Below are 25,682 nucleotides of genomic sequence, written 5' to 3'. Positions count from 1 at the left end.
TCCTTGTCAATGAAGTCATTTTCATGTGTTCAAGCACCATAAACAGCTGAAAGAGCATGCAGCGCTAGCAGTAGATGTGGACAGATGTGGCTAACAGCTGCCTCCATAGTTCAGGTTGCACATCTTGATGCTTGCAGCAGAATCCTTACTGCTTATGCTATTTTGCTCTGTTTTACAAAACCTAAAAACTGAGCAGTAGCTTTGGTTTGCTTAGTCTTAACCTACTAATTTCCTCACTAGCACTCGTGAATTCTGAAGGCCAACGCTGCCAAAGTGGCGATTAGGCATCAAAAATGTTTGTGTGCCTGTTTGCCTACATGCAAAAATGCTTTTTTTAAACACATTAACCATTTCAAGAATTCAGGAAGCACCTGCTGTTAAAACTGCGTCAGCTGTGTTTTCAACATCGTGTGAAAAAGAAACATCTGAATAAAATGCACACACAGGATCACAGCTGCTCAGGTCCACCTGTTAAGGTGAATGTGAATGAGTGCGATCTTGTCCCACTGTGCTGGTATAAATACTGACGCTTCATGATGGAAGTGGGAAATCACCTCCCTGGTGTGTGTGTGTCTGTGTGTTGACACCCGATGTACTGCTGGTGTCAACACACAGATCTATACAGCTGAAAATGTAACAGTATCCCATAGGGCTGTGCGATATGACCAAACTCTCATATCCCGATATAAGAATTCTATCGTCGGATAACGATATAAATCACAGAAATGTAACAAAATCTGTAAATTCTGTGAATCTCGGGCAGCTTGACTTGCGTGAAGTGTTTCCAGCTGCGCGTCATGTAGCTGGAGTCGAGTGTTTTAACCGATGCATGAAACTATACATTTTTAGACATAAGTTGTAAAGGCCGCCGTTTTCTTTGTGAGTATTTATTACACGGCGTGCTGCGGGGAAAAGCCTGTTCTAACGTTTGAGTCTAAGGTTTATTTTTTAGCACCTGGCGGCTCTTTTTTTTTTAAAATTCTCATCCGTAAATAATCTGCTCTTTCACGTGATTCAGTTTATTTTGAAAAGTCTGAACAGGATCTTGAGCTTTATTGTGAAAGGTTTATGTGGAACATAAACAAGCGGACACGCAATGCTGTTACCGTCGTTGTTGCTAACCACAAAGCATAAAAACAGGCACTTGTCCGTCTGTAGTGTGGTTATATAAAATAAAAGAGAAAGAGAGAACTTTAAAAATTAATATAGCCACTACAGTGACCATCAAAACGATGAAAAAATATTTCCGTAAACAGTTTATTTTGCGACACCACGAAACAAACGATAGCGTAAAATGAAACGATAGACGTTTTTATATCATCATCCGATATATATCGCTATATCGAACAGCCCTAGTATCCCAACTGAATGTAAAATAGAGCATTTAAATGAATAGTTTGTACTGAGGCTTGATATTAAGGATTGCCGTTGTCCATCCTCACTTCAGTTAATAATTGATTTTTCCAGGTATGAAACACTTGGACCGTGGCAAAGACTTGATTTCGTAGAGTTGTGATGATGAATTGAGACGTGCTGTGTTTAGACTTTGATTCATGATTCATTACTTCGAGTCAGGTTTGTTCTCAGGGTTACTTTTGAATAAGCCAGCCTGTGAAGTGGAACGGGCAGCAAAGTGTGAAAACTAGGACCTCGGTCTCTTCAAACATAATGGAAAAATCTTTGTACAACTTTTGAAAAATAATCCAGGGCGTCCTTAGTGGCATGTTCTAAGATTATAAATTGTAAACTTTGCTAAATTAAGGTCATATAAAGATTTCAACTTAAAATTTAGCAGATCTGTTTTACTTTGATGTTCAACATGACGTTTCCTACAACTCAGAACATGAAATGAAATTTGAACCATTCTGTAATATTCTTGAAACAGTTTGTAAGCTGAAACTGAAGCAAACTGTAAGCGAGAGTACGCAATAAAAATAAACAGTTAAAAAGTAGATGAAATATTAATGCAATAACATATAAAGTTTAAATTAAATAATGCAACATTAAGATGAAATACAGAAAAAAGTACATTAAAAAATAAAATCTCTTAAAATGAAATTAAGTGCAATTAAGTGAATAACTACAGATAAATAATGTCTGTAAAGCAAATGCTTTCAGGTCTTCCAGCAGGAGGACAAAAGGTAAAAGCTGCAGTTTTAACAACCAGCAGACCTCCTGCCAGCCAGTTTATGAAGTATATACTCTGTACTGATTGACTAAAATGATGTGGAGACTTAAAAATAGAAGGACAGAACACATTACACCTATCAGCAGAGCTCTGAATGAATTGTAGTACATTAAAATGTTTTTAATTAGCAGAGAGTTACAGCAGTCGAGTTTGGCAGATAAGAAAGCAAGCATCAGTTTCCTTGAGTCACTCGTAGAGAGCGGAGGCCGTGCTTCAGTTAAATTCTGAGTCAAAGCTCATTCTTGGGTGTCTTGCTTTACGGCTTCTAAGTAAATCATTTCTGTGATGAGTATCTCTCTATGCTTTAGAACCTGTTATTATAATTTCAGCTTTATTATTGGTTGAGATGTGAAAGTTTTTGTGACACTAATATCTAAAATGCATGTCAAGTTCTGTGAGACTTCTTAAACATCATAGCTGTCATCACTGCTTTATCTGTTGTGTGCTGGGATCTTCCTGCCACCCTCACAACAGAGTACAAGCATTAAATATAAATTCATGCAGATGGAAATTCTCTTTTAAGTGTAGCAGTCCTCACTGCATTGATACGCTCAAAAATCACGCTATTGTGTTTGAATAGTGAATAAATGGGATTCAGTTGCAACGTGTGCAGTTACCCACCTAAAAAGGTCTGCATTGCGGAGATTAATCACAGATATAAATTTGTACTTTTTGTAAAACAATTTCTTTTAGTACAACAGTATTTGTATAACTCGTCTGTGAGCTCCTTAGCGAACTTCTTATGGGGGCAGGGTGGGGGGAGTTCTTCAGAAAGGTGCTCTGACTGATGAGTAATCTTGCTTGTCGAGTTTCAGAGAAGTGAAAAACGTTGGTCCTGACTGTTTTATGTCATTCTATAGAGACGCTTTTAGGATGACGAGATGTCTTCAAATTAAAATGTATTCATTTTCTTTGCACATGCTGTCTTTTTGTCACTGGTGTTGCTTCTTTGTCGCTCTTTGTGCAGTGTTAAAGGTTTTTATGACTGATTATTTCCCCGGTCTCTTCAGCACGTGTAGACAGTGAGGTAAAGTTATCGTGTCAAATATCACACATTTTATAAGATGTGACAAACAATAAGTAACATAAATGATGCGATGAACCATCTGAGGACATGATGATTAATAATGATGAAGAAAACACGATATTTGCATAAAATATCAATAAGCTATGCAAAACAAACTTAATGAGCAGTTTTTGATAAGGCTTTTCTATACATGTGAGTCACTGGTGTTACCTACAGCCTCTAAGTAAGAGTAATGGCTCTGTTATCTACCTGTAAGGAAGATAACACTGGTTCTGATAAATGAAAAGAGTCGCTGGATTTACTATGAGCAAGTCTTTCTAGAACTTCAGGAAATGATATATAAAGGGAAGTTAAGTGTTTTGTTTTTTCAAAATAATAACCTTTCTGACCTAATAACAGCCTTACTTTTTTATTTTTGCCAAATTTATTTTACATCCTATATCATATATTACATTTATCACATATTTGGTAGTTATATGCATAAAATTACATTAACAGTGGTTAAAACAACACGTTTGTCATCAAAACGCTCAATACTGTGGGGACGAGCACGAGGATATGTTGTTTTATGTTCACATGGAAATAACTTAAGCCTAAAGTGTTTTTTGGGTGTAATATTTCTGTGAAAACAATCAATAGAATAACCTAGAGTACACTTTACAGAGAACAGCAGGGCAGTTGATCCTGAAATTGATGGAAAGATGGGCTGGTTCTGCAGTTCCAGAGAAAAAGCCAGGACTGGGGTGTGGGAATGGGTTTTTTTTTTTCTCTCAAATACACAATGAGAGACTGCGTTGGCAGCAAGGCTGAGAGGCGTTTGTGTACCTGGCTATCGTGGGTGCTGTTATCCACATTTCAACATCTGTAGTTTTGTGATGAATCTCAAAGTAACTTAGCTTGAGTCACTGTTCCAAATAATCCCTTTTTTTCATACTGAATGAATATTCTGTCTCACAGTTTTAGCCCCTGTTAAAGCTTCCTTCTCATAAAGCCTACTTTCCTTTGTCCTTTGAGCCTGTGAGCTGCACTCACTCAACTTTGTTGGCTCTAAGTAAGGAAGCTTGACAGCCTGAAGCATCAGGTCTTTAACTTTGCATACACTTAACGCATTATTCAAAACGAAATTATGTTAATTTTGTACAAATTAAATTTTTATAGGCTGACATGAATCATGATAGAGAGTAAAGATAAGCATAATAGCTCATTTTTTAATACATCAAAAGGGAGAGGCGAGATTGCATTAACAACTTGCTTCTGCAGCCCAAGGATGACAAAAAAATCTTAACAGCTTCAGTTTAACCACACAAAAGCGCTCATTATGCACAAGGTACTACAGATGCCAGCGCTTTAATCTTCCACCAAGCTAAAGTCCAGAGTTTCAAACATGACATAGATTAAATGCATTTTAAGTGTGTTTTAGTATTTTTTTAACTTGCAGATGTCAAACTGCGTTCGCTCTTTGAAATGTTGTGGTTTAGTAATGATGCTAATACACAAAGAGTCACTTGTAGCGCGTTCATGAGTATTTCACCTTCTGGAAAAAAAACTCTACTCAGTTTACAAGAAACTCACTTGATCACAGTCCATACAGCGTAGGTTAAAGGCCAGCATCACTAACAGGCCGGGTCAAACAGATTTCAGTGAAGTCGTCATTGTCGGGTGTTTTGGGTTTTTTGTTTTGTTTTGTTCTCTCCAATTGTTACTTCCATCCATCTGATTTAAAATCAGACCAAACATCTGTTTTGGAGATGTTGGCAATATTTCAGATATTTGGGGGTGAAACACTTAAAAGTATTTGGAGCACTGTCAGAATGAGATGTCCTGTTATGGAATAGTTACCCATAAATTACAAATTGCAATAAAATAAAAGCCTTATAATCTGTTTCAAACAACTGTCCATAATTTGTGCCACACCTATGGAAGAATTCATGTAAGAAAAAAGGTTCTTGGTGAAGCGGAATGACAGATTCATGCTGGAAACATTATTCTGATAACAGTCTGCTTCATAAATGACCTTACTCAATGACTGGAAGGTTAATACACTGGAGTAAAAAGTGAACTATTTTCCTTTATTAATTGCAGTAGAGTCAACTTTTTAAAAACCGTACTCGAGCACAGTATAACGTAAAGTGATTTTTCAGCACTGCAGACAGGCTGATGGCAGTAATGTCAGCATGTGGACGGAGTTTACATTCCAGCAGCATTCAGTCTGCCATGAGGCAAAAGGTACCATCATTGGCATTTCCTGTTGCACGGAGGCGTCTAGAGCTCCGACTCTGGCACACGTGCGGCCGCCGACACTCCCCGGTCACTTCGACACCATTTGAACCAACACCAGAAATGATCTAAGCTACATTTCTGTACTTCCTGGCATTGCTGAAATCTGTGCAACCGCTTTTAAAAATTGTTTTGATAAGTGGGATAGTGCGGTGTTTTGAAAGGCTTTGCATGATGAAAGATAAGCTTCTTTTCTTTGCACGATGACTCGGTGTGAGTAATAGTAACAGAAGGTGCGATGACTCCTTCTGCGTGTGTGTGTCCATATGTGTTTGTGCTGTTGCCTTCACAGAGTCACCTTACAGTAAGTTTGGCACTTGAACTGTGTCCGAGTTCACTCAGCCGTTAATCTCTTTGCCATCCTCCTCTGCACTCTAAAAACAGGCCGTTCGGTTAAGTTTTGGTGGATTCATGTAGTTAAAAAAAAAAAAAAGTTTTTTAACCTTTATTTTGGTTAACTTTTCAGAGAAAGTTGTATGTACTCTATGTATGAGATGGAGCAAGATAGGATTTTACCTGATAACAGCAGTAAATTTATAATGAATTTCATACAGAAAATCAAATGTTTTCAGCAGAATTTAATGCAAGGCATGTTGGGAAATATAAGCAAAGACGATCCCAATCTACTCTACATTATTATTCATAGCTGTAATTAATCATTTTTTCTGAAGGTACGCAGTTTTGTGGACAATGCTGAAATAGGTTTCTTACACGTCATCACATATCAATAAAATTGTATAAATCTACTGCATATAAAGAAATTATAAATGGGCTAAAAAGGCATATGCTTCTAAAATCTGGACCTGTGGATTATTTTAGAACATTGGATTTGAGAATTCCCATTAAACTAAAGTGTATTGCAATCTGAGCTCAGATAAGCTGCTGATGTCGCGAGTCTGACCTCTCTGTACTCTGCAAAGAGTTTAGTGTCTTCAAATTACTTGATTTGAAGCCTTGAACTGATGATTTTTTTTATCAATCAGTTTTGTTTTTATCTAATTTGTCAAATAAAGTCAGAAAATGCTCAAATACAAATAAACATGTGACAAAGAAAAGCTGCAAAACCGCACATTCGAAAAAGTTGAAGTGTTCAAATTTTGCATAATCATGTGATTATGAGCTCAAGTTCTAAAGGTAGTGATTTACTAATGCAGCACTGACAAATGTGTATTTAAGTTAATATTAAAAGAAATGGTTGCAGTGGAAGTGATTAAATAAATGCAGATCAGAGGTTTTCCTGCATTCAAGAAAAGGTGCCTCAGAACTTAGTGTTTTTACAGTGTATCAGCACAGAACACCTGAGGGTGTTAAACCGTGTGTGTGTGTGTGTGTTGCAACTGAGCACAGTCACTTGGCCATGACGGGATGGGGTGGGGCTGAAAAGGAGCAATCTGGCATTTGAAGATTACATGGAAAAGCTGACTGATGACATATTCATCACAGTTTCCAGTCTTCCATTTTTTCCTCCCTCCTAACAAAAACCAGGTGAATAATGTGTTCTTAAACACAAAAATGTGTATCGTGTAGCACCCAAAACAGCAGTGGACGCACATTTGTTTAAACTTACCTTCAGCTCGATGCGTTTGCTTTACAAGTGAAAGCTCAAGGATTTGTCATCACGTTGGGTTTTTTCTCTCTGGCTAGGTGAGAGTGACAGGGCTCTGGGATATGTTGGACGCCTGTCAGGATTGCACACATTTCACAGAGTTTATGTGCTTTATGTAGCAGTAACCGTCTGCGCTGTAGGAGCTGAGTGAGGAGAGAGCCCGATTGCAGAAGCTGAATGGGATCTGCAGGCCCCTGAGGCTCAACAAACCTGTCCTGCAACCTCCTCAGCCAGCCCTCTGTGGTCTTAAGAACAGATTTGTTTTTCAGACCTGTTATTTTCCTGCTTGGTTAATGCTGACTTCTTGTATTACAAACTGAAAACAAACAGAGAAGGCAGCTACAGTGGATTTCATGCAGACACGGCAACACAATTAGTGCTCCTTCTTAACCTCCTACACCCTGATTGGTCACAGTAATTGTGGCTTTGTGCCATTGTTGGCAAAGAGATATTTTCCTAGGAGTTTTACCATCTTCTTGTTTGGTATTACCAGATGAAAGCTTACTCTTTTGCTGTTGCAAATATGAGTAATTAAAGAAAAAAAAAAATCAGATTCGCTTGTTTTGTTTAGCTGTGTTTAAGCAAAAATAATAGAAAACTGGAAATTATGTTTTGCTTCCACTCTTTTCAGTTTAATAGTGGTACTGTAGAAACAAAGTGGGCCATTCCTGTATTTTCAGTATATCATGTTACTCCACGCTCTTAAAAGATCAGGGCCTCCTGGTTACGTCTCATTAATCAGTGGAAAGTGCAAAGCGTCTAAAAACATTTTGTCTTGTTTTTTTTTGTTGTTGTTGTTTTTTGGACTGTTTAAAACCCGCACACACTGGAATGGGACCAGTAAACAAAACTACCATCGTCTATGGGGAGCAGTCAATGTTATGCAACATCTTCATTCAAAACAGTGACTCAGAATTTACCGTGTCCGCTGGTACAGTGTGTTGTCACACTTGCAGTGAGTAAGGTCGTATGTTGAGCAATGACGAGTTGTAGTGGATTAAAAAATAAGTTTGATCACACAACTTTACAATAACAAGAATGACATTCAACTCTGTCTTTTAGTTTATACGTTATTAAACAAAAACTTCAAAGATCTTTTGTTTTATACATTGTCACGCTGTGTTTTTTTTGTTTTTTTTTTAATCTCAGGTTACGTTTCTGAGATGGTTTTAAAGACCCCCAGAGATCTTCATGGCTGGGTTCATCACTGATTGGTTAAATGTACGGTTACATTAATAACCTGCATTGTTTTGTCAGAATCGCTCCAGACACCACTTACCAGTAGCCAGAATTCTAGATCAGATATATATGGGGGAGCAAGGTAATGAAGCGCTACTTATATCTACTCATAAGTAGCAGTGGTAGTGAATTCCAATTTCTGGAACTCTAGGCAGAGATGCAGCTTGCAGCAAACTAAATGCTAACTTAAGCACTCTCACAGTAGCGAAGCTAAAGTCAATTTTATTTATATAGCACGTTTAAAAGAACAGCTGTACGTTTAAGATTATCAAATGATATAAAAACATAGGAAGACATAATAAAAGTTAAGAAAAAGAATCATAAAATTAGAAGATTTGAGTAAGAAATAAGACAAATAAAAGTAGTACAAAGTCATTCTGATTTAAAAGCCAAGGAGTGTGACAATTTAAAAGATCAGAAGCTAGCATGTTGGTGTTTAGTATTTACCTTGTCTGTCACTTATCACATACTGTGTAGTGGACTTTACAATGAGTTTTAAGCCACTTTGTAGTGTCCTCCAAACTTATATTGTGTATTAATATATTATAGTCTATACAGTGCAATAAGAGTGCCTGCCTCACAAAAAACAGTACAGCAGTGTGAAAATGATGGGTCACTTCCCAAATATTTTATAGCATCATACATTATGTTAATGAAAAAAGTAAAGAAAGACAGCAGTGCAGCACACCATGAACTGGAGTTATTTTCTATTTAAGAATGTGAGAAATTGGCTGTATTTATTTATCTAGCCAACACCGATCGTCCTGTTTACACTACGTGACTGCAGTGACATTGCACTAAGAAAATAAACTAAGAAGTTAATTCTGTGTGCTGCAAAATGTATTTGGTTGCATGGCTCTGATCTCAGACCTTGCCGACAACATGAAAGGAAGAACTGGGACGAAGGTGGGTTGCAAAGTGACAAATGACCAACAACTGTAGGCAATGATTACAAAATACAACCGGAAGTTACCTGAAATATCCCAAACCATGACCCAGGAATAGGTTTTAAACCAGTGGTAACCTCTGGAGCTGAAAAATCTGCTGTTCCTCCAGTGACCACATGCTGGCCCTAGAAGTGATGCAATCTGCACATCTTCAGCTCATAACATGATAACAGCCAGGTACAAAAACCTCATGGTGCTTTATACTGTGAGGTAAACACCCCACAATAATCGAGAGAATACCCTGACAACCAAAAGATCCCCAATGAGCAGTCACTTGGTAATAGTGAGAAGAAAAAACTACCTTTCAACAGGAAAAATGTCCGGCAGGTCTTTGTGTTATGATTTTTTTTTTCTTTATAAGAAGTTTGATTTTGAGTTGAAAGGTTTTGTAAACAAAAGGTTAAATGACCTTAAAATTTTTTTGCACTGTGTGTAAAAGCCTGCTAAGTGACTCAGACTCCACTTATGTGATGTGAAGCTGAAGGTCAACGCTGACTCCGCTGATTAACAGACGCCACTTATGAACTTATCAGATGTTCAGATCCGTTCTCCTTGATCAGCATCTGTATCCTGAGCGCTCTGCAATACATCACCTGCTGCGAAGGCTCTTTGCTGCCCTGGCATGATTTGGCAGCAGTTCGATACATCGTGTACGGCTATAGCAAGAGTAAGACGAGAAGAAGAAGAGCTGGGCTCTGCATGTCTGTTTCGCACAAGCTCGTACGACCATGCCATGACACCTTAACACATGTACAATTGCAAACCCTCTCACTGCCAGAGATTGACGTGACGTTATCTCGCTGGAACCTGGCATACCTGACACTGAAAACATTCCCTTCCCACTACCTCCTGCTGTCTGGGATCAACTTTCATATGTGGTCATAGCAGTGTAAGTTCTGTAAGCCTATCAATTAGCAAAGAGGATTACACGGTTCTTCACTCGGGCTGACCTCATGTCAGCAAAAGAAGAATGAAAAACTAATAAAAAATCAAGGTCATTGTTGAATGGCGAGCTCCGTGGTGTTTTACTGACTGTGACTCATGGAAGGAATTTAACAGTGAAGTCAACACTGACAGAAGCAGGGCTGTGCCGTACACTCTCTGCTGAATTATCTGAATACTTGAGCCACAAAAATGACAAAATGAGAAATCACCTATAAAAAAAAACCCCAAGATGTCCCAGTTTTTTTGGTGTACATAGTTTTTTACGACGTGATGAATGAGATGCACAGCATGTTAAACGTGTAATTGTTTGATGGTTTGGTATGTTACAGACAAACTATATCCATCCACTCATCAGAGTCTCGAAGAAATGCCTCTGAAATATCCACTTTCATTTAAGCGTCCCAGAACGTCGACAGCGTGTTTTATTTTTAAAGTGTATCCGGTGACAAAGGACACTTTAACCCCTCACTTAGATTACATGTGGACGGGTGGAAGCATCATTATGTTCTACCATACATGCTTTTTAATAGGTTGAGGGCCAGACCAATCACACTTGTCAACCTGTTGCCAGGATACCGGCGGTGTGGTTGCTAAACACCGGTCCACAACTTTTACATCATGGGCTATATTTCTGAAAGTTAGAGTATGAAAGTGTATTATATTACCTTACAGAAGTGCTGAAGCAGGTCCCGGCAGCACCTGCTCGTCCAGTGTAAAATATCATCACCCCGCTGCTCCTGAGGACGGACAATTTCCTCATTTAATTCCTGCTCTCAATTGAGGAGACGATCGCCATCTAATCCTCAAAAATGGTCTGCGCTGGAATGATTAGTGAGGCAGAGGAGCATGTTTAGAAGCAGGAAGCACCCTGTAATTCATCTCTGCGATAATGGTTCGGTTACATTTTATCTTTAGTTTGCTAATCATTAACCGCTTTTATTTTAATGTACTTCTTGAATGTCACGTTATAACAAGATTATTTGTGTAATTAGGCTGTAAGTCTCACTGTCAGCTTACTGCTACCAGTGTTTCTGCTCCTTTCTCCACTGTAAATGTAAAATTATTAGCACGGCTCTGTGCTAACAGCGCACCATGTGTGATGGTAACTGACTTCAAACGGCAGCAAAGACAGGTTTAGTGTTGGATTAGCTGTGATTGATGGTTTGTGGTTCACTGGTTGTCTGCCTCTCAGATCTGGGACCGGTTGTTGGAGAGCTTTGATTGTGTTTACCAGAAGTGCTCTGCGCCAGTCGGTGAAGGGATTCAGTCCCCTGGGAAAAAAAACAAAGCGATCCAGTCGTACTCGTCTGAACTGGAGCTGGTTCTAATCCACAGTTTCATGTTTTTGTTTAGTCTTCAGTCCCTTGTGGCCTGCTGCTTATCCATGTCTCTAAACTGTACATAAAGTACTGTTTGAGGAATCGCTGTGTGAAATGTGTCAGTCCCATTGCAAGTACTATTTATTTATACCTCCTGCATTGAGCGTTAATAAATGAACAATTGCAATTTAAGCAGGGATTTAGCTGCAAACAGTAAACGTCCACCGTGACGTATTTATATGTAAACAAAACAACAAAATGGACTCATTAGTCACATGTTCCTTCACTTTAAGAAGACTTCTAGGCATGTTTATACTTTCTGGGAGAAAAATGGATTTTAATAAGATCCAGTAAACCTGATGTCAGACAGTTTTGACAGTTTTTTGTTGCTCTTTAACGCACAGCTTACTTTCATTTTCACTCACTGTTTGTTTTTAGGAAAGATTGAGTGTGGGTTAGGAAAAGGCCATATTTTGGAATAAAATACACAGCATGCTTGAAGTAAACCCCAACAACAGTGAGATTAAATCATGTGGCTGTGAGTAAATTTAGATCAACTGGGATATTAAATCAATGACCAAAGAAATCATATGTATTGTGTCCCTTAAATGAGGAAAAAAAAAAAAAAAAAAAAAAAAAAAAATATATATATATATATATATATATATATATATATATATATAAAGAAGTTAAATGCATGCTGAAACATGCACAAACATTAGCTATGTTTCTTCAGAGAGACTCATGCTACCTTTCAAGTGCACTGTTTGCTAAAAGTTAATGATGGCTACTTCACACAAATGTTATTTGAACAATCTTACAGAAAATTATAAATGATCATAGTGGCTTTTTTTTTCGTTCTATAGCAGATCTCAGCTAACGGGAAACTGCTTTTGACAACACCTCCAATCTCTTCAGCGACTTAGCACGGACGCCGTAGATCTGTTACATCGGTAATTACGATACCTCTGAAATTGCTATTCTCGGTATGCAGTTTCCCTGGTTTGTTTAACTTAGGAATCACATTTACTTGTTCTACCTTTACCTGCATGTTAGTGGTGTGTTTTGGTTTTTGTTTTGCCTCAACATACTAGTTAAACATTTAACTAGAGGGATGCTCTTTGCATCATCAAACAGATAAACGAAAACTTCTGGAATCTGCCTTGGTTTGAAAAATGAATGCCACTTTAACCGCAACAGCATTAAGAGTTCATTTCTCAGATATCCCTTCTTTACATTTCAACTCATCAGTCTGAGCATAACAAACATTTAACAAACAAATCTGGATTCCAGCTAAAAGCAGTCATACTGGATGTATTTTTCAACTCTGGCTCACTGTCTTTCAGTTGCCGCAGGCAAGGTTGATTTTCCCAACGTGGCAACAACCTGATCTCAGGTGTAAAAGTCACTGTGACAAAAGACGCATAAAGAAAAACTTGAATCATATCGTGGGAAAGCATCAATAATTGTCTGGGAGTCTGAATATTACTACAAATGAATCAGTGATTCAATAGAAATACAGGTTCTGTGGGTCACATGGGAAAGCTGGAGGCAGTTCACGGCTGTTTATCTTTTTTGTCGTTATGGAAGTACAGGACTGGTTGTCTGAGTGTCAAAATATTCCACCCTCCAGGAAGTGAATTTATGCTGGGAATGTTTTGATTCGTTTTCTTGTTTACTACGTTTTTCATCCCTTCCCTCAACGGTTCTTCACACTGCCCGAACACAAGACTTCCCTATAGAGGTGACAGGAACAATGCCAAGTTGCTGGGCAGTTTAGTGCATAGGCTGTAAATTAGCGCTTCTCAGACACTGCATCGGACACTGGTAGTTTTGACTCATCTGGATTTCCCCTGCATTAGTCACCAACTAGAATATACACACAGACGCACACAAGTATGCCCACATAACCCCCACACGGCGTGAGAGTGATTGGCCTCAGCCTGGTGTGTGTGACTGACACTGATAATGCAGCACTCCACAGTGCAGCGAGCGTCGCTGCTACCTCATCAGCTGCTCCACCAACTGCTCGTTGGCATCCTGTATGTAAACTCCTGACATTAATAAGGCTGTGTGAACCGGGTATATAATGCCTTCAGCACGATGAACACACCAGAATGAATTAAGCACACCGATCACTCAGGCTGGTTGCCATTTTTGGCTTGATCTGCAGATACAATTGCAGATTAAAGCGGGATTAACGCTCTCTAACCAGAGGCCTGTGAGAATAATAACCACTTTAGACATATGTGCTCTCCCACTGATGACAGTACCAGAGATGTCCCTGACGTAGCTGCTAACCCATAAACACACACATACATCTCAAATGAAGTAATAGTGGCTCGGTGACTGGTTTCCAGCGCCTGGGCCTTAGAGTAATTAATGATGTAAGGGTTTCGTGTGTCAGTGTAAATATCAGATTTAATGATATCTTGAGGTCAGTTTGTCCTTGTTGTGCTGGGAGGTGGTCAAAGCTGCAGTGTGTGTGTGTGTGTTAGGTTTAGAGAGGCTTGTTGCTTAAATAACCTAATAATCACCATGGGATTTTACAAGTGGGTTTTTACGATAGTCGTGTTTATGTGAGCTGTGATTGGTTGTCATTTTTCAGCTGGGAACCATGTTTCACAGAGCAACCCAACAACGGTCGCTGGTATTTCCAGCAGTGACCTTGGGGGAATAGTTGCTCATACTTTCGCACGGTCGTTGGGTGTGACTCATTTCAGACTTTCACGTCTCTAAAAATTTCATAAAAATTGGCAGTTTGTGGACTTTTTTAAACCAAATTAGAACTCAATGTCATTCTAAAACTATGAGCAGTTAAGCCTAGCTTTACTCATTTTAGAAATCGGATCAGCAGACAAGCAGCAGAACGGCGGATCCTCTCAATGATTCGGTCATATCACAACACGGTCTCACATTTGATCATTTGGTGTTCACATCCGTTGGTGGTTTTTTGTAGAAGATCGTGCACAATGTAGCGCCACAACTAAGCGCAGTGTTTGTTGCTGGCTCTGATGAGGCACTGGGGTTAAATTTCCATCTAAAATTATTTTTCAGCTTGTTTTCAGCTTCTTCTTTTTTTTAATTATTATTATTTTTGAAGAAGTGGCTGAAAGTCACAGCTCAGTCACATCTGATGTAACTTAGTGTGTGAGTGAGTTGCGCATATTGTTCTTTTATTTGCTTTCTGCTTGTGAACTTATGTTTTTCGGGTGTTTCTTGTTTACCCGCTTTTGTGGCAGGTTTAGATGTGAGCATCATTAGGAGCCTCCAAGGCTACACGTGAAAGTGTATTTATGTCGTGTCATTCATGTAGCGTTCATAAACTACACCCATAAATTGAAGTTTACGTTTTTTTACTCGTTCAAAATATGAAATGCAGTTAAGGAAAATATTAATAAGTATGTGTCAAAGCTTAGGTAAGTTAAACCCAACTTTAAAAATTACACTCCTGGTGATTTACCGTTGGGGAAGCCCAAAACCTCCTTTGCTGGTGCGAGTTCTTTGTTACACACAGGAAATACCCTAAATATCCCGAATGTTAACACTGTCGTTTTAGGTATTTACCCCAGTTTGCACCTCAAAGACAACAACAGAAGTCAGGATAGGTAAACCTAATATATAGAATTAAAACTGTCACTTGGAGATGGCAGTGCTGCTCATCCACTGTCTCTTAGCTGGTTGCTCCAGACCGAAGTACATCAACACAGTTTGGATGGATTAGCAAGAAATGGTGTCTGGAAAGTCACTGGTCCATGACAGAGTAAGGCCATTTTGACAGCTATGAAATGTTTTGAAATATTGTTAATATGAGTGAATTATTTAATTGTTTTCATAGCTGCTAAACTTGCGATCGCTCTGTTTTCATCGATGTGAAGCGAGTGTTGTAGTTGCTTCCGTGAGTGCGTTGATGTCTTCATGCTTTCCAGTTTTTTTGTGACCACGCTGATTCATCAGCTCTGACCCTACACTGCAATGCATGTGTATTTTAGGTTTACTCCAAGCTTGCAGCAGTATAAAAGGAGTGGCTAATGGCAATCATGCAACTATTTATACAGGTGCACCTGTTCAGCCTTTCTAGGGTTGATGGGGCTCTTTTCCATAAACTAGTCAGTACAAAACAATACATAGCCTACAGTAGAATAAAAAAAATACTTCTTGGCTGTTCATTGAATTTGTCACATTTAGAAAGAGATGGTCATTCAGGCTTCAAAAGACTGGAGTGGGAGATTCATGAGTGGATATTTATTGGCGGGATTGTAATGTGACCAATTCTGGGTTTGTTTTTACAATAAACCACAAAATGTGGTCCTGAATGCTTGGGTTCAAGGTAGTTACAGGTCTCTCAGAAGTCCAGTTACCTTCAACTCAAATGCCCTGGATGACTGAGAAAGCACACAGTCCGTCACCAAAATGTGACATGCATCACAAAAGCGTACGGGTTTACTTGATGAGTGGACTGTCCAGATGTTCTTTACACTGAGAAGCAAACAAAGAGGGTGCTTCATTCATTACGAACTCAGCCGAGTGTGAAAATGCTGATATGAAACCTTCCAATACAGTATGTTAAAAATAGCGGCCGTGTGTCCACAGTGTCTCATCACCAGGTTGGCACACAGTATCCGCTGTATCAGTGCCGTGTCTCACAGGTGCACCGCGGGCAGAGAGAGGCTCTATATCTTTATTAAAAGTACAAGAGAGCAGCATAAAGGTTTGTGTTCCCTGGATACACCACATCTATTTATTATCATTCCTCCTGCGGTGACCCTTCCTTTTATTTTAGCATACTGATTCATCTGCTGTTCATCTCTGAAAACCACACAACACCTCTAGGTTTACATTGCCATACTGCTTGGCTAAGAGGGTGGTTGAATTGGAAGTATGTGCCAGGATGTGGCACGATTTCAGCGTTTGCCTAAATATGAGTTTATGTAGGCTACTGTAATGATGAAGTATTTTTATCTGGTGTCTGTTTAGGTTTAAAGGGGATTCTCATTTTTAGTTTTTTCACGAGAACAGTCAGTTCTTGACCTAAGAGTTTGTTTCACTTCCTTAAAATTGCTGAATCGGCACACAGTGAACAGTTGCTGCTATTTGGGGCGCGTTTGTGGAAATATTCAGCGCGCCCGAAACCCTCTCAGTATTCGCTGAGAAGCGTGACGCAACAGACGTGCTCTCGGGCCGCAAAATCCGCTCGGGAGTCTGGGTGGAAATATCAGAACAAGGCCAGAGACATAGATGGAGGAGTGGGGTGTAAGTGGGGAGCTTTTCAGGATAGTGGCTTCCTGGCGTGTGGGTGTTTGTGTGTTGGGGTCAAATGTAGTTGCTTGATATCTATATCCTAGCAACTGAGAGTGAGTGATATCTTGTACAGCTGGAGCAGGGGATTGGTCAGAAAGAAGGCACAAGCCCCGCCTATTTTGGGTAGCCTAAGAAAAAATACCTAAATTCAAAACATCTCTCAAACTTTCTGCACTCTGCACTGTACCCTCCGGCACTTTAATCCAGGCCTGGTTGTGTTTTTAACTGTTTTTTTTTTTTATTGTACTTTAATTGATTCTCATAGCTCAAACACAGCTATTGATCCATTTATGACAAGCTGATCATTCTGAAGCTTTCAGCAAAGTGAACTCTGGCATGACAACATGAATTCACCTTACACAGCTGTGCAGTATTACCCTGAGTTTCCCTTTCGGCGGTAAGTACCTAAAGGTTGTTGAAATTGATGACCTATACTCACACGTACTTATAGGGTAGACTGTATTGAGGTCATGTTTTTTTGCCTAATTAGTTAAACAATATGTGTTGCGTGGATTCGAAGTGTAGCTATACTCCTTCATAATGAGCCTTACATTAAGTTTAAAAGAATGATGTAGGACTTGCTGGCTGGGAATCTCCCTGCTCCTGTTTGACCCGCGCTGCAGTTCACGCTGTCTGGAGGTCCAAAACGGCCTGAGAACAGTTGTGTCTGCCTGGATCCTCAGCTGCTGCTGCTCGGTCCTGATATATTTATAAGGGCAGCATACTTATGGCAGCAATGCATGTGTAAAGGGCAATCAGGGCTGAAGGCAGGCAGATTACATGACATCTGGAGGTCCTCTTCTGGAGATTTTTGAACCTCAATGGGAGTGCATGTGCTAGTACTGTAGCTCTATAGGCTTTGATAATTGCACATGTTTTGCACCAAAACTACCTACATGAGTGTTTCTTCTCTCATTCTAAAATATTTAAATTCTTTAAATTCTTTGCAGATTGGATGTGTTCTGTGTGCTTTTTGCCCCTTTAAATTTACCATCACAGCACTCTTGTAGTTGAGTTTAACAGTTACATTTGTAATTTTTTTTTTTAGTTTTTCTGTTTTGCTTGATGACATTTTTGACCGTTCTGGCTGTGGCACAAATTTGAAAACAATGTAACTGTTTTTGAAAAGGGATGAAAAGTATCTTCCTTGGCCTGTAAATCCCTCCACCTGTCTTGTATCCTTTGCCTTCTACGCCTTACCTTCCCTCTTGCACCAGATGATCAAAATAAAAGGAGGAGAAACTCTGGGGCTTTCTATTGTTTTTCACTCGTGTCCCTTTTCCAGCCTCGGCTGACAGATGAGGGGGAGAAGGTCTTAGGCCTTTGAAAAGTGATTAATAATGACACTGGAGAAGGACCCCGATCGGCTGGGCTGTTTGTTTTGATTGCATTTTCATCGGTCGGTGTGCACAACCTGCCAAGAGACAATAGCCATCCCTGTTTAGTGCTGACCTCTCTGCCCCAGTCTCGTCTGGAGGCGCTGCACTGTGTTTAAGTGGATGCTGAACAGCCTTTGCCTCGGGCTAACCGAAAACCTCTCAGAGTAACCAGACACCCAAACGCAGACAAAATGCAGCCAGAAAAGGGACAAAGCCCATCTTGAAACTTCGTTAATAAAATAAAACTGCTTTGAAATGATGATGAAAAAAGATAGAATATTGCATTTATGTGGTATGCATTTGAACGTGGACATGTGTGCCTTATTACAACAATGAAATTTTTTTTCTTAAGCACAAAGTAGTGCAGGACATCAGCAGGGTTAGGCTGCAGATCTTCTATTTTATTCTTCCATTAAACTGTTTTAGTGTATTTATAGGCTTGGATGGCTGTACACGCAGAACCTGATAAACAGCTTTAGTTCTGGATGCTGACTGGTGATCAGACAATACCAAGAAGCAAAGCTCAAAAGTCTTTTGGACAAGTTAATGGGATGTCAGTTAAACTAGTTCTTCTGTATTTTAAAAGAAAATTAAAGAATGAAATGGAGTTAATGTGAGGCACAGGTCACGTGGATGACCACACCTAAATCCTTTCTCCTTGAACACAGATGACAACTCACCTGCTCTACCTGCCATTTACCTGTTTTTTTTGTTTTTTTTTAAAGTCATCCTTTGTGATTTTTTTTTCCCCTCTTTGGCACGTTTCCTTCAAACTCCTCGTGTGCTCTTGTGCAGGCAGCTAAGCCACCAGGTTTTGATTTGTGTACTGCTGTAAATGCTTTCCTACAAAAGCGTGTTGGCGCTGTTCAAAGTAAAAAAAATAATAAAAATAAATCAATCACTATTTTGACATCTACTCTGAAGAGATACTGCTGTGATTTGGATGTATTCATAACAAAGCAACATGTTGATAAGGATGAAGAGATGGCTTTTATGAATCAGTAAGCCCTAACATAATGGATCAATTCAAGAATATCACAATTTATTTTACTATTATTCTTTACAAATTATTTATTTATTTATTTTTTGCTCTTTAATCTTCAGTGCTTCTGAAGAAACCGTATAAAATCCTGAATTTAAATGTATGGGACGATGTTGCAATTGCAAAAATAGTAGAAAAAAATAAGCATTTAAAACCTTATTCTGGGGCAAATTCTGCATTTTTAAAGCAGTTTATATTATATTATGAATTACTGTGAAAAATATTAATAACTCGGATGTCGATGTCACATGTTTTCTGTTGGCTGTACAACAATATGCACAAATAAGTTGATTAATTTTTTTTTAATTCGTAGATTTAAAAAACAAATAAATCTTGGCATCTATCTGTTGTCAGTTTAATTCCTTCTGTGACTTAATGCTTAGTCTTTAGCAGGAATGAGTTCTTCAGCAAAGGTACTAACAGCATATTGTCAAATAATGCCTTAAAAATTTGTTATGGAAGTACTGAAGGTATTTAGTGTTATACTTTTACACGTTTTATCCTTAGACTGTTAGTCTGGATGAACTGAAAGGATTTTACACTGTAATTGCAAACATGGATTTATTGGTACCTTCATTATGGCCATAGATGAATCTTTAGAAAGTCTTTATGCTCTTTATCTAGCGATCTTTAAACATTTAGCCTGCACAAAATTGATGTGACAGAACAGATAAACAATTGCTGCCATCAGTAAATGTCATCTTAGTGTCTGTAGGCTGACGGCAGTCAACGAGGTGCACTCTTAGATATTCTTACTCATGCATTCATGTAAAAGGAGGATATCTGTGTTGCAGTTGGTTTGGGTGGGGCTTATTGCGTACAAGTTTGTAGCAGTTTTCATTTTCATTTTTACATTAACGAAACATTAATGTAACATCACATTTGCTCTAAAACATTTTCAACAGCTGCCAATTTGAGAGTGTACAGCTGTAAACCACTGGTCAGTTTGAGTTCTGCAAAACTCATATTTTAGGTTTTTGTTATATATAAAAATCAAATGCATTCGATTTGCAGTGAACTTATTTTGTAAATGTGCTAGGTTGCACTCACATGTGAGTAGTTGACAATATTTAGCCAGTCAGAGAGAGATATACAGTATGCTTTATTCTTTTTAACATTCATATCTTTAAAAAATATATATTTATATTTTCATTACAATTTAAACACAAATCATAAACAAAAAGACTTTTAAAAACTGTAAAACATGTAAATATATTAAATTTGTCTGTTCAGTGGGGTCCAGTTGGTGTGTGTGGGGTCTGTGTTAGCAGTGTAACATAAATTTAGGATCTAGATGGCAACTATGCACACTGTGACTTTTTACATAAAGTAAGAGTACATACAATGAAATTAAAAATTAACAAATTAATAGCAAAAAAAGCAGAGAAGAAAAATCTGCTGGATTTGCTTGAGCATTTTCATATATGCTCTGGATCATAAACCCATGTGTATGCATATAAATAACAATATGTGTATATCTATTTAAAGAGCCCTGTGACTTTTCATAAAGATTTGAATAGTTGTATATTTATTGTTATTTGTAGATTGAGCTCTGTCTGCTTTCCTCATCATAATAATGATAAGTATTACCCCTCTGAATAAACTCTAAATACATTTTGAACTTTTCAGCTTGACTCAAAATAATTCTGCTTCCTTAAAAGAGCACAGAATGTCCAATTAGAGGCAATAAATTAGGTTATAGACTATTAATGCAGATGTCAACTATAGCTGTGTGAACACCTGAAAAACACTTTCTATATTGTTTTATTAACAGTTTGTAGTTTTCCTTCCCAAATGTGTTTTATAGCCACACAAAGTTGCCACATACTTGAGTACTTTTTTTCTCATCATCATCGCATTTAGCAGCATTATTTTGGCCGACTTTCCTCACGTAGTGTATATGGTTCCTTACTTCGTAACACCATCACTTAAATATTGTACAGAGGGGCACAGCGTGCTGGAGGCGCTCTGCTGCTGAAAGGGCAAATCGTTACCGAAAACTATCCGACATAGGATGCGAAAAGTTTTAAAAGTCCCAAAATGTAGTTTTAGTTTTCAAATCTTATGTTAAGGTCAGATGCCACGAATGGCTTACAGGCTTCCCCAAAAACTTATATATTTAGGTTGGTTACAAGTTTAAAACAAAAATCACAAAAACGCAGCTGTGTGAGGAACCGTCCTTGTTAGTAGACTGGTTTAAAGGGGTGCGTGCTATTTTTGCAGCGGATCGACTGACCTTGAGACATTTATTAAATTCTTTTCTGGCTTTATTAAATTATTTACGTTACATTTCAGGTGAAAGAGGTCAGATGAACGATTTCACTGAAGCATTTTGGAGTTTCGGTTTGCTGCATATCGTGTCAGTTTAATTATTGTGCAGGTCTGATATACATGCAGCTTTTTATACAAGGCGAGCTGAAATACAGCTTCCTTGCAAGCCGCTGTAATTTATGATCAATCCAAGCTTTGTCGTGGTCCTAATGTTGCAGAAACATCTAACTTTACTCTATTAAATGTGTCTGGGCATGATTAATATGTAGGCCCTAATCTGTGACATCTTACCCATAATAATTCTTGAGCTTTGCAAAATAAATTCATCTCAGCTCTCAGCGCTCCCTCATATGAGCCTCCTGCATACGTGAAATTATTTGCTTCATTAGATATGCCTGTGTTTGTAAGACAGGTATTAATATCATTCATCACAGCGTTGGGGAATTCCAAAACCTAAAATAGTGCCAGCTTCAGATTATGGCCGCCCCATCGGCCTCCCTCCCGAGCTCGCCCAGCTGTACGCATACCACAAGTTTTAGCGGTGCTATCATATAGACGTTGGGGGGAATTCCGCCTGTCTCAGACTGCAGCGTGCGCCACTTCAGCAGGAACAATGGCGGGCAGAGCTCTGAAGCAGGTGTAATGTTTCAAGGCAGCAGGTCAAAGTGCCTCTGTCTGAATGGTACATAATCACCATTATGTGTAGTACAAATATTCAACATTATGTAGGCTGACTTCTTCACAATGGAAGTGCTCTTCATGAATGGCTGCCAGCAGGACTCCTCCTCCTCCTCCTTTATCTCCACTGGCTGGGTGGCCGCATCTTAGCACAGCACATCAGCTTTTATGTTCGCTGACTTTGCAACTATAAAACGCTTCCCTTTAAAATAGTTTTTCAGAAATGGCAGCTGTAAGTGAGCAGGAATGGGTGTAATAAAATGATTACAGCTGATTGATGGTGTCTTTCTGCAGACTCAGGGACCCTTCAGCTCGTCTGTCCTGGAGAGAGGGCTCATTCCTCACCACCATGTCCCAGAATCAGGCAGCACAGACAACTGACTTGTTCAGCCAAGATGTGTTCAACCAGCTGTTTGATATGCTCGACCAGTAAGTGAATACTGCCAAAAACAACAAAACAAGGAAAAAAAAAGGCCATAGTGAAATATTCATCTATGCACATATTTTAGATATTTGTGCGTTAGTTTTCACTTTGGGGATTTTTTTTCTTCTTTTATGTGGAAATTATAAACCATGTCAGCTTCTTTGCCTGACTTCCTTCTCACTTGCAGCAGTTATCCTCACACTTTAGTTTCTCTTTTTTTCTAGATTTGAATTTATCCATGTTTATGCCCCTGTGTAAAACTTGCCTATGGACACAACAACGTTATTTTCAGCCAGTGGGTAAAAGGTGGACTTAGCCACCGTGACGTCACTCACTTGTTTTTGGGTTAGGATAACCCCCCATTGTTTTGTTTTGTTTTGTTTTTTAAATCAGAAGTGATTGTATTTGGACAGGATGTAAAGCTAACAGTAACAAACTGCACAAATAAACTGTAAGAATGTGGGAGAGATACATCGATACCCTCTAATAAGCACTAATTAAGAGGCTACTAAAATACTAGAATTTCACCAAGCAGGACATAATTTCTTGTCAGTAAAGGCAACAAAAGCAGTCCAGTTCATTAACTCTTTCAAAGTGGCCACATCCGTGGATAATTTATAAGAAAAAATTCACCCCCTCAGATTCATTATGGACTCAGACTGCAAGTTTCTACTGTAATGTTGGACTTTTTAACATGGGCGTCCATAGGGATTAACTCACCGACGGAGCCTCGAGTGGACATTAGAGGAACTGCAGTGTATGTTGACTTCATTTACCAGCTGCACTTCCATGCAGGCAACTATACACAATTTTGCTGAAAACTCCGAATGGTACTCGGTAGTTTTTATGACAACCGCGTGCTTCGCATCGACGGATGATGTCCTGGGAAATCTAATCTCAGATCTGGTCCAGGTCATCAATGAGCTCCAGGACAGTCTGGTGCAGCCTGACAGCATTGGATGGATCATCACATAAAGTCCCAGAGGTGTTCTACTGGATTTAGGTCAGATGAGCCTGGTCGATGGTATCAATTCCTTCGTTCTCCAAAAGCTGCCTATATTGTACCGCATGAGGTTCAGCACTGTAGTGCACCAAGAGGACCCGAAGACACACTGCACACTGCGCCTCCTGCTACCAGCAGTGATACAGACCCTAGCCAAATGCAAAACTAGTGGAAAAAAACCATCAGAAAAGATGTGGAGGAAAAAAATGTCAGTGGGCTTCACCTGTAAAACCATTCCTATTTTGGAATGGTTGCCCCTGTAGTGTGCCTATTGTTCAATTTAATTTAATTCAGTTTTATTTATGCTCTGCTACTCTGCTACTTAACTGACCAGATCAGTATTCTGTCAGTATAACTTCTATACTGATATTATATCAATTTCAAGTTTAACTGACTTGATTCTGTATTCTGATTAAAAATTGTTCATTTACGGGTTTTTTTTAGCAGTGTACTTTTTCTAAAAATGTTCATATCTGGAAACAAATTAGTTTCAATATTCATTTATTTGTCAATAATAACATCAACATTATTAAGGACTCTGTTATTAATTGTATAAATATACAGTTAACTTGTAAAAGAATTAATTTACAGTTGTATTTTAAAGTCTTGTTCTCTGGTGGCTCATTTGTCCCTGTGAGCTGGGTCAGTGTAGCTCTTATATATTTCAGTCAATAGCTAACATCCTGAATTCCTTTTGTATGTGTCAGTTTTATTCCTGTGTCATATTTCCTGAGCTATAGGTCGACTTAAGTAAAAAAAAAAAAGTCTCACTTTCCTCTCTCCCCCTTGTCTTCTGTTAGCTCTGTCTGTCTCTGCTCTGTTCACTGGGTGAGCAAACAGTGAGACTTTGCAGAGAGGCAGAGGGCACCGGTGCAAGAACAAAAGTCAGAGAGCTTCTGCTGCTAACCCTAACTTTCTCCCAGAGTAATAATTTTACATGTATCACAGCATGAAATCACAGGACAGATGAGAGAGAGGAGGGAGAGAGACACATAAGCCTGATCAATTTCACGCCCACACCACAATCTAGCCAAACTATCCCACACGCTAACGACATGGTGAACCTTGAAAGTTTACCCAGAATTCATTTTTTGAAGTCTGCGCCAGTGATTTATCAGAAAACGGATAAAACATCCGGCATGCCAGTAATCGATTCTGTTCCTCTGCGTTACAGACAGTTTATTCACACCGATGCACGCAGCTACACACTGCTATAAACAAGAATTTAGATTTGGACTCTTGGAGTGGGTCCAAAATTGATTTGAAATCAGTTCTTAACAGAGCTTAAATGGGTTTAATATTTAATGTGAATATCTCCTGGACTGTAAGTTATGAAGGCTCAAGAATTCTAGAAAATGTAGCACAAGTTAAAAACAATCACTGTGTACTCCAAAAGCTAAAAATATTCATAGTATGATGGGTCAATAAATTCATTGAAATCCCTGTAAATAAAAATCAGCAGATTCTGAGGGGGGGTGTATAGAAACGTTTCTCAGATTTGGTTTATTTTACATGGAACGACCCATTAATCTGTATTGTTGCTGTTTCAGATCTGCCATTCATTCAGTCCAGCCCATCGAGCTGAACTTCAGCGACAGTCCGGCCGACGGGTCGGCAGGAAACACCATTCAGATCAGCATGGACTGCATAACCATGCGTGAGCCGGATGAACCGCTTTCTGTAAGTACATGTGAGGTTTCAGTGGGAAAATAAATGATTTACTTTAAATTCTGCTGCCTGAGAACAAATAATTTATAAAAGGAACAATACAAGTAACCTATGACGTGCTCAGGATTGTTTGAGCCCATTATTTAATAATGCACAGTGCAACCAGTAAACTAAATAACCAGTTTTACTGCCTGTTTTTTGGTTCAATACTCACAGAAACAATCAAATATTTATTTTTGAGGGCTATTATTTTTTAACCAGTAAATTCCAAGGCCTTCATCTCATGCCCCAAAGCGGAAAACCATGCTTCTCCTTAAATGACTCACCATTATCTCGGTAGCTAATTATTTTGTGCATTTTTCATCATT

General features: G+C 38.8%; 1 protein-coding gene across 3 annotated transcripts in view; it reads left to right on the top strand.

Moving 5' to 3' along the window:
* Window positions 1-25,682, top strand: part of tp63 (tumor protein p63) — a 59,014-nt gene that overhangs the window by 8,069 nt on the left and 25,263 nt on the right. Inside the window, exons 1-3 of one of the 3 annotated variants that reach the window (XM_026157695.2) lie at window positions 17,005-17,246; window positions 22,514-22,648; window positions 25,197-25,326. In XM_026157695.2, coding sequence (XP_026013480.1) covers window positions 17,194-17,246; window positions 22,514-22,648; window positions 25,197-25,326 — 318 coding nt within the window. In that variant the 5' untranslated portion in view covers window positions 17,005-17,193. Of the gene's footprint in view, window positions 1-17,004; window positions 17,247-22,513; window positions 22,649-25,196; window positions 25,327-25,682 lie in introns of those variants that run through there. The other 2 variants (XM_026157694.2, XM_080297453.1) reach the window with 2 other exon arrangements.

The sequence above is a fragment of the Astatotilapia calliptera genome, chromosome 23 (genome assembly GCF_964374335.1).
Source record: "Astatotilapia calliptera chromosome 23, fAstCal68.1, whole genome shotgun sequence".
NCBI lineage: Eukaryota > Metazoa > Chordata > Actinopteri > Cichliformes > Cichlidae > Astatotilapia > Astatotilapia calliptera.
This window is presented reverse-complemented; position numbering and strand designations above follow the sequence as displayed.